General features: G+C 45.0%; 1 protein-coding gene across 2 annotated transcripts; it reads right to left on the bottom strand.

Moving 5' to 3' along the window:
* Positions 1-305: 305 nt before the first annotated feature.
* On the bottom strand, positions 306-8645 carry plin3 (perilipin 3). 2 transcript variants are annotated; one of them, XM_084163395.1, is made up of 8 exons: positions 8523-8645; positions 3215-3304; positions 2714-2909; positions 2527-2606; positions 2080-2377; positions 1508-1854; positions 1169-1387; positions 306-982 (listed from the first exon to the last, which is right to left on the bottom strand). In XM_084163395.1, exons 2-8 carry the CDS (start codon positions 3281-3283, stop codon positions 842-844), a joined length of 1350 nt encoding a protein of 449 aa, XP_084019521.1. In that variant the 5' UTR covers positions 3284-3304; positions 8523-8645; the 3' UTR covers positions 306-841. The 2 variants fall into 2 exon arrangements, with proteins under 2 accessions (XP_084019521.1, XP_084019522.1); XM_084163396.1 differs by having other exon boundaries at positions 8543-8606.
* Between the last annotated feature and the right edge of the window lie 1626 nt (positions 8646-10271).

Here is a 10271-nt window from a genome sequence, read left to right as displayed (position 1 = left end):
ACAATAACATTATGGAAATAAGCATGATATAAATATATTCCAAAATGTCTGCTAATGAGTCTTGTGACATTGAACATTACTGTCAATATCAGCTATGACAACAACAGGGTTATAATAAGTTACAGGTTCTTGGAAAACATGTTTTGAGTTATTGGAATAATAAAAAATGACAGCAAAGTACAACATAATTAATTCTAAATATTCACTAGGCAGTATGAACTATAATGAGTGAAAGATGCAGGTAAATTAAATCCTGTATAACATAAAAAAATGGATTAGCTAAAATAATGGAATGGAAGCCCAGGGCCAGAGCCAACATGACTTTATTTAGCCTACTGTAAGGACAGGAACAACAGCAAGACCCTGCTGGAGCTTACACATACAGCAGAGAGGACAGACAACTGTCACACACCAATTTGTCATGACCCCTTTTTGTAAAATTGAGAGGATTAAAGATCAGTCGCATGTGCAGTTTATACTGCATTTCATACAGTTAGAAAAACAAAATTAGTGTTTGTTTTAAATAGTTTCTCAACATTCACCGATTGGAGTGTGTGCTAGACCCCAAATATGGCCGTTTTAGTAGTCATCCCCTTCTGGAGAATCTACAACGCAGTATTGTGATTTCCATATGTTATCATCAGCATAGCTTATGGACGCACAAGTGTGGGCAGTAAGTGCATAGAAAGCACATAATTTACTGCACTGTACAAAAAGATGCAGGCATGTCAGCCACACGTTAATCTAAGGCCTCAGTGATTGAAAGCAGATGAAAAGCACAAGCCTTTTTGGAGTAATCTACTCCAACATCTCGGTCCTGCTCTTGCCTCACACACTAACCCTAGTTCTGAGGGCCCCCCTTATTCGCAGCCAACCCGCCCTCCCCCTTCTCTGTGATCTGGGGTGCAAAGGGTCCCACCAGCCAGTTGAAAGGAGTGTTATTGAGCAGATACTCCATGACACCATCCAGAGACTGTCGCACCTGTGAACGTTTAAATGTGTCAATCAACACAAATAACCTCAGAGTGATTCATAATTATCTGTTATGATGATGTACATACAATGTGTTGGTTGAAATATTGAAACTGAATAAATAATGAGAAACCAGCAGCTGGTGTATTCATAATGAATGCACACAGGAAAAATTGAGCAACAGAGTTTTGTATACCTGCGTTAGATGGTGACGGGTCTGCTCCAGGAGGGGGGGTGTGAGGGTGCTAGTGTTGCCCAGGGAGGAGTGCAGTTCTTCAGCCGCTTTCCGTGCGTTTGCCAGCTGGTCCTGGACAGCACCGGGTAAGCCCTGGGCGCTGGACACCACCCCAGAGCACGCAGACCGCAACTGGTCACTGAGACCACGTACCATCAAGAGGGTTCGCCACTCCAACTGCTACACAAACATAGGCATTTACAGTTAGCTGTGGAAACTATAAAACAGTGTTTATAAAGTTCCAAGTACATTCAATCACATGGCTACTTGGACAGAAAATACTAATTCAAGACTCCCTACCTCAGTCTGGTCTTTGGGAACATCCACCTCCCCCGTCTCTACCACTCCATCTTTAGGCTGTTTCTCCTGCCACTCCTTCCAGCGCTGCAGCAGCTGCTCTGGTGCCCCTCCCAGCTGGTGGTTTGCAGTGGCCAGGGTGGAGCGGGCTTTCTCCAGCAGGTCCAGGGTGCTGGTGATCTGTGTCATGGTGGCGTATGTGGTGTCTCTGGCGTGCCGGGCTCTCACCAGGGACTGCTCCAGGGCCCGCTCCTGCACCTTGGAGGACAGCTTGCCCAGACGGACAAAGTAGCTAGAGCCCACCACTGGTGCAGTAGCCACCTCACCTGTTGCAGGCTCTGCCAAAGCAGCTGTATGGGGGAAAAAATTAAGATGATCTATAAACAATAATTCACGGTCGGTCTGAGATCAGAGCTATTGATTTTAGTGTCGCCCTGTCTACATATCCATAGCTACACATAAATGAACCATCTTGCAGCTCTAGACCTGACTCAGCAGCAACCACACCAGGGATGGGTTCAATTCCATTTCAGTACAGTCCATTCAGGGTTTACTAGTTTCTCATTCATACTGACCCAGCTCTCTGTCGCTGAGAGGCAGGTTATGGTCCACCCAGTTCTCAGAGTGGCTGAGGGCCAGGCCCACCCCACTGCTGACCATCTGGCCCACACCGGTCACCATGAATGAGCTGAACAATCCACTGGCTGCTGCTTGGGTCATCTCCACACCCCCAAACACTGCCGACATTACAGCCCCAGTCATGGTTTCCTTGGCCCCGGTTACAGCCCCAGCTATGGTCTCCTTGGCCCCAGCCATGGCCTCCTTTGCCCCGCTCACAGACTGGTGCATCATGCCTATTGTATCTGAAACTAGCTGAGGGTGAGACAATATACAGCTCATTAAAACGCTGTTATGAATATATAAGGTCTTATATCAAGTAAAGTGTTTTCTTGGGGACTTTAGTTGAATTGGATGCATGAGGAAGCATTGTTGACTAGTCAACACTAGATTTGGAGACTCACCTTATCAGCTGGCTGCTGGAGGAATTGCAGTTTTTCCACCTTGTCCAGTCCCATCATGGCATAATGATTCACCACAGAAACTGCAACAAATAATTAATTAACTCCTAACAAAAAAAAGTTATCCACTAATATATATATATTGTTTTTTTGTGATGTCCGTCTGTGGTCACTATGCAGCAGAACGCACTCTGTGGCTCCAGTCTGTCAAGGAGTGGCTTGGAGCCAGTTGTGGCGGCTACCCCAAGGGTGCGCACCCCGCTCTCGGCAGCCTCCATGACCCCCTTCAGCAGGGGCACGCTGTCCTTAGTGCTGCTGTAGGCGTTGGACACTACACCACACGCAGAGCTCACCAGGGGGATGCTGCCCACGCGGGACACAACACTCTGGGAACAAAACACAATGGTTATGATTTAGCCTGAGTTAGAAGTGGGGAAACAGCCTTTGTGTTGCCATTTTCAACAATTGCATGTTGCATATTTTGTTTGCTTTGTACTGATCACTCAACTCTGTACCTGGTGAGTTTTTGTGTGTACATGCGCATATTATACTTGAGGAGTGCTTACATATTTCCAATTTATCAACTCTGAGTGAAATATTGAATGCTGGTTTCAATGTTATTAGTGTATCAGACCCGTCATCAGAGCTGTGTTGTAGGGTAAACTAATGTCATAGTGATTGTGCTCCTCACCTGCTGGTCTCCATTAGTTGGCTGGGCTGTGGTTGCACTGGGCTCATCAGTCTTCCCGCTGTCAGCCATTGTGCAGGATGTGTCAAATTTCTGACATGAAAAAGAGACAGAAGGAGATTCACCTCAAATTACTTGGTTTATGAGACAGAATTTTTACTTGCTTCATAAGACAGACATTCATTATGCAGCTGAACAGCAGTGAGGGGATTTATTGTGGTGTCCCTCAATCTATCCATTAGTAGACAACCCAGGCATGTCTGTTTCATTTGTCAAGCAACAGGATACAGCCAGGATGGAACTGGATAGGGCTGAATTATAGAATGATTCACGTCACTGGACAGAAGTTGGTTTGAACAAGGATGATTGAAGTCTTACTTTACCTTAATTGGAAACAGCATGTCTCCCACAGCCAAAATATTAATATCATTATGGAGGCAGATACAGTAATTGCTAATATTACAAACAGTAGAGCTAGGAGCTCCTCTACTACATGTTTGTCTGGGCCCTGGCTCTGTTCACTGCTGACCAAAGTTACTCATGTAGGCCATCAATTTGATGTTTGTCTTTATAATGATGTGACATTTTGATCATGTGATTTTTCAGTACCTTAAAAAACAAAACATGCTTGGCAAAATTTTACAATTTTATCATGTAGATTCTGAAAAATGTTAGCAAAAATTGAAATTGAATATGAAAATCCTGCAGAACTTTTTTCATAATGTCATGGTGATTCTGAATGTGATCGTTATTCAAATTTAAAATTGGATGACATCACAATTGAACGTTTGGGCCAAGAATGCGGCAAAGTTTATTATGAACTCACATGAAACCAAACTTGCTGCTACACAGACTACCGATTTTCTATATTCAGGGAGTTGATCAGTCTGTACCATTGATGGAACAGGGAGATCCTCCTGCAAGACCATCTACTTTCATCCATAATGCTAGCGTTGCGCGTGGTGATCTTAGGCTTGTGTGTGGCTGCTTGACCATGGAAACCCATTTCATGAAGCTCCCAACGAACAGTTATTGTGCTGATGTTGCTTCGAGAGGCAGTTTGGAACTCGGTAGTGAGTGTTGCAACTGAGGGCAGACGATTTTTACTCACTATGCGTTTCAGCACTCGGCGGTCCCATTCTGTGAGCTTGTGTGTCCTACCACTAGATAATAAACAGCGAGTAGGTGCAGTGTAAAAACAATGGGGGGGGGTGTGTCAATGCAAATAGTCCGGGTGGCCATTTGATTAATTGTTCAGGAGTCTTATGGCTTGGGGGTAGAAGCTGTTAAGGAACCTTTTGGACCTAGACTTGGCGCTCTGGTACCGCTTGCCGTGTGGTAGCAGAGAGAACAGCCTATGACTTGGGTTACTGGAGTCTTTGACAATTTTTTTGGGCCTTCCTCTGACACCGCCTAGTATATAGGTCTGGATGGCAGGAAGCTTGGCCCCAGTGATGTACTGGGCCGTAAGCACTACCCTCTGTAGCGCCTTACGGTCGGATGCGGAGCAGTTGCCATACCAGGCGGTGATGCAACCGGTCAGGATGTTCTCGCTGGTGCAGCTGTATAACTTTTTGAGGATCTGGGGACCCATGCCAAATATTTTCAGTCTCCTGAGGGGGAAAGACATTGTTGTGCCCTCTTTACGACTGTCTTGGTGTGTTTGGACCATGATAGTTTGTTGGTGATGTGGACACCAAGGAACTTGAAACTCTCGACCCGCTCCACTGCAGCCCCGTCGATGTGAATGGGGGCTTGTTCTGCCCTCCTTTTCCTGTAGTCCACGATCATCTCCTTTGTCTTGCTCACGTTGAGGGAAAGGTTGTTGTTCTGGCACCACACTGCCAGGTCTCTGACCTCCTCCATATAGGTTGTCTCATCGTTGTCGGTGATCAGGCCTACAACCGTTGTGTCGTCAGCAAACTTAATGGATGGTGTTGGAGTCGTGCTTGGCCATGCAGTCGTGGGTGAACAGGGAGTACAGGAGGGGACTAAGCACGCAACCCTGAGTGGCCCCCTAGTTGAGGATAAGAGTGGCTGAAGTCCAGGATCCAGTTGCAGAGGGAGGTGTTTAGTCCCAGGGTCCTTAGCTTAGTGATGAGCTTTGTGGGCACTATGGTGTTGAATGCTGAGCTGTAGTCAATGAACAGCATTCTCACGTAGGTGTTCCTTTTGTCCAGGTGGAAAAGGGCAGTGTGGAGTGCGATTGCGTCATCTGTGGATCTGTTGTGGCGGTATGCGAATTGGAGTGTTGATGTGACCCATGACCAGCCTTTCAAAGCACTTCATGGCTACCGACGTGAGTGCTATGGGGCGGTAGTCATTTAGGCAGGTTACCTTCGCTTTCTTGGGCACAGGGACTATGGTGGTCTGCTTGAAACATGTAGGTATTACAGACTCGGTCAGGGAGAGGTTGAAAATGTCAGTGAAGACACTTGCCAGTTGGTCCGTGCATGCTCTGAGTACACGTCCTGGTAATCCATCTGGCCCTGTGGTCTTGTGAATGTTGACCTGTTTAAAAGGTCTTGCTCACATCGGCTACGGAGAGTGTGATCACACAGTTGTCCGGAACAGCTGATGCTCTCATGCATGCTTCAGTGTTGCTTGCCTTGAAGTGAGCATAAAAAGGTATTTAGCCCTCTGGTAGGCTCGCGTCACTGGGCAGCTCGCGGCTGGGTTTCCCTTTTTAGTCCGAAATAGTTTGCAAGCCCTGCCACATCCGACGAGCATCAGAGCCGGTGTAGTAGGATTCAATCTTAGTCCTGTATTGACGCTTTGCCTGTTTGATGGTTTGTCTGAGGGCATTTCGGAATTTCTTATAAGTGTCCGGATTAGTGTCCCGCTTCTTGAAAGCGGCAGCTCTAGCCTTTAGCTCGGTGCAGATGTTGCCTGTAATCCATGGCTTCTGGTTGGGATATGTATGTACGGTCACTGTGGGGACGACGTCGTCAATGCACTTATTGATGAAGCCGGTGACTGAGGTGGTATACTCCTCAATGCCATTGGATGAATCCCGGAACATATTCCAGTCTGTGCTAGCAAAACAGTCCTGTAGCGTAGCATCCGCGTCATCTGACCACTTCTGTGTTGAGCGAGTCACTGGTACTTCCTGCTTTAGTTTTTGCTTGTAAGCAGGAATCAGGAGGATATAATTATGGTCAGATTTGCCAAATGGAGGGCGAGGGAGAGCTTTGTACGCATCTCTGTGTGTGGAGTAAAGGTGGTCTAGAGTTTTTTCCCCCTCTGGTTGCACATGTGACATGCTGGTAGAAATGAGGTAAAACGGATTTAAGTTTGCCTGCATTAAAGTCCCCGGCCACTAGGAGTGCCAGTGATTGCACGTTGGCCAATAGAACGGATAGTAGAGGCGGGTTACCCACTCGCCGACTAATTCTCACAAGGCACCCTGATCTGCGCCCCCGGTATCTCCTTCATGCGAATGACAGGGATTTGGGCCTTGTCCGGGAGCAACATTATATCCTTCGCGTTAGACTCATTAAAGAAAAAATCTTCATCCAGTTTGAGGTGAATTATCGCTGTTCTGATATCCTGAAGCGCTTTTCGGTCATAAGAGACAGTAGCATCAGCATTATGTACAAAATAAGTTACAAACAATGCGAAAAAATATAGCACAATTGGTTAGGAGCCCGTAAAACGGCAGCCATCCCCTCCGGCGCAATTGTGCATACAATTGCCATAGAGACAGTGAAAAACAGTATTCTGATGTCACCAAAAGCTTAGATCTTCAAAGCAGAAACATCACGAAGCAATTTGAAATCCCTACTGTCTAGATAAGTGTTTTTTATTTTATTGCAACAGCAATATGAATGTGTCATTTTCAGGTCAAACCGATACTGTGGTAGCAACCAGCCCTGTGGCTCTGGTGCCTGGCCCTGTTCACCAGGCCTCACTGGTGGATCCCCTGACCTACGTGGGCACAGTCAAGCTGCCGCCCACCTCAGAGCAGGCCCCAAAGGTAAAGGTGGAGGAGACCGATCCAGACACCCATATCCGATACGTGGGCCCCATGAAGGATCTTCCAGATGCCAACTCTCTCATCAGCTGTCTGAGCTCTCTAAAGGGTCTGAAGGTCCAGCCGGATGAGACTGACACTGACCTAACTGGGAACCGTAAACCTCCCTCAGGCTCCTGACCAGGCCTCATCTCCACAGCAGCCCAAGAACACCCCTCTGCTAAGGCTGTTTCTGACGTAGGGGAAAGAAGCAGTTGTACACCCCAGCTCATGAGCTCAGCAGGCCCCTCTCCTGGGCTTATGGTCCATGGCAGGAACCTGCATTCAGTCACCCAGGGTGCTACAGCCAGGAGGAGTACTGGCAAAGGTGCATGCAGTACTACCAGCGGCTCTCTGACCAGGAGAGGTGGAACCAGGTCTGCTACTACATGGACATGATGCCCAGAGCAGAGTTTCCCCACTAGGGAGTTCTACATGTGCATACTGATGCAGCTGCGTAAGAGAAAGGCCCAGCCTGGACCTGGCCATGCTGAGGACAGCATAGCGGAGCCTCCTACCAGCAGGCAGCGTGTGAACACCACTTTAAATTATATCAAACTCAACCATTTATCTTTTCTGAACACTTCTACAAGGTGCAAATATGTATGGGAGGTTTCGTTCAAATCAAAAGGGATGCTGTCAAAAAGTGTTTGAATTCAAATGGATTTACCCCTCTGTGTGTGTGACCCCTGAAGCCAGTAGAGCAGGCCTAGATGGTAGTAGGTTGGTATGCAAGCACTGACTGACTGTATGAAGAAAGACTTGGGTCATAGCCATAAAATGAATGGTCCCAGCAGCCTACAGAATTCCATGTCCAGTCCTAGACAAATCATTTACAGTTATGACAGGTGAATGTATGAAAAATACCATTTTACAAAGAAGCAAAGCATAAGAGGACTGTACCCAAATGACAATTTGAAAATTAGCTGTCTTTAAAATTGTTTTGAAAAATTGGCCCATAGTTCTGCTGAACTTTACCCCATAAAAGGGATTTTCAGAGTACTGTATAATTAATAGCTTCTCTGGTAGAGAACGTGAACACTAGCCTACTGTAGTTTGATTAACTTCGAACTAAATAGACATACATCTAAACAGGCACTTAGGCAGACATCTAAAATAACAGAAGAGTTTGTTAGCAAGCAAGCCTGGCCAAAGACGAAACTAGCAGGTTACAAGTTGTTATCCTAATGTTAGCGCATGTTAACAGCTCTGCAATGTAGGGAGAGAGGAAACATTACTACAACTTTCATGCTTTGCAAAATATTAGTTTCCCGACAGGTTGTCAATTTAGTCACTGACCTCACTGATAGTATGCTCACAGGTAAAAAATATTTGGTATGCTCCTGTCCTCCGTTGACCTGGCAGCGAAGTTTAGCCCAGCTAGCCGTGTCCCAACCAAGCCCTGATAGCACAGTTGGCAATACATAGGCTGAGCAAAGGCGGGGTTGTCAAATTGTTCCTGAAAGTTAACCAATCACTGTAAACTGAAACGAAACTAGCTATACGCAACAGTAGCCAATGAATGTTGTTACATGAAACCATGTAGCCTAACAATTATGATATCAATAGTTGTGCCTATATGATGATATGATATATTTAGGAATATCCAGAGTTATCTATAATGTTTGTTAATTTATATTAATGTTAGTGTTGTGTTCATGTCATAATTGAGGATGAGACTTTATTAGCCTATTCCAGTAATCACTTTGATTATAAATAGAGGGGGAACACAACCTCACATTGCATCATCAGGTGTTGAAAAATGTCACACAAATGGGAGTTTAACTGATTTCACAATGCCTGATTTCATAAAGCCTGGTAAAATCACAGAAACATCTGTTGTGATTATTAGGCTTACCCTTCAATGTAAACAGGTGCCTCACATTTTCAATTAAATCTGGTTTAAGGGTCAATAAATGATTTAGACCTGGCAATATTTAATCATGTAAATCTTTAAGGCCCATAAACTGTTACCCTACAACGTTAACAATAGTTGCAGTTGTGGTTCTTACCTGAATTCACGTGGTATGGTTTTTAGTTCTATGCAAAGTAGCTGTATATATCGTTTATGTTTTATAGCCTACCTGCAATAAATAGGAACATCGGCCAACCAAAGATGTAGGCCTATGTCTTGAAAGCAATTGCCTATGGGGATGGTTTATTTTGCGCCTGCTACATTTAGGTTAATGTGGACGCTTCATGAGCTGCTTTCAACCTGCACCAATGGCGGGAATTGGCAATGCAGGTAGGCTTAGTGCCGTGTTCATGTACTAGTCCGAACTACGAAACTCGGACTTCCTGAATCGTTGAACCGACACGTGTATAACTACAACCACTAAATAAATCGCACATTTCCGAGTTTCCTAGTTCTGACTAGGAAATGTAATCTTAGTAATTAAGTAAATAATTTCAGTATTTGTTTTTTATGACCGTGTTTTTCTTTCTCTTGCATTTTGTATTTATATTTTGATGTGTGTATTTTCTGTAATGTATGTAATTCAGTACTCATCTGTAAAATAAATCTTGGTCTCAGTATGACTCCCTGATAAAAATAAAGGTTAAATAAAATAAAAATAAATGCAATCTCTCGTGGAAAGTCTGACGTAGTAGACAACGTTTCGTATCTCTTACCTCTTCCCTAGAACCTAATCGAGTAGTTAACGTGATATTTTGGTTCTGGGTTGCCGTGATTAAAACGCAAGTAATAATTACTACAGCAACAAGAGTGGCTTTGTATTTCTGTGTCACGCAGTGTAATTGCAATGGGTAGCTACACCTCAAGAGGGCAGTCTTTACCCACAAAGAGAGACCAATGTGCTGCAGCCTCACCCACTCACTGTACGTGGCTGAACCTCTGCAAGGTCTTTCAAGTCTGCTTGGCACCCATGTTGAAGACTCGTTGAGAGGATCCTTTTAAACAAATTATAACGACAAGTTTATTTTTATTTTTTACATTTTAGAACAGAGAATACATCCACTATGAAAGAGAAGGGCATGCAGACGCATTTATAAATGCAAGTGTGAGGCTTACATAAAATGTATGGGGAT

The sequence above is a fragment of the Coregonus lavaretus genome (assembly GCF_964263955.1).
Source record: "Coregonus lavaretus genome assembly, chromosome: 6".
Classification (NCBI taxonomy): Eukaryota; Metazoa; Chordata; class Actinopteri; order Salmoniformes; family Salmonidae; genus Coregonus; species Coregonus lavaretus.
Note: the sequence above shows the minus strand (reverse complement) of the source record. Positions and strands in the feature narration are given on the sequence as shown.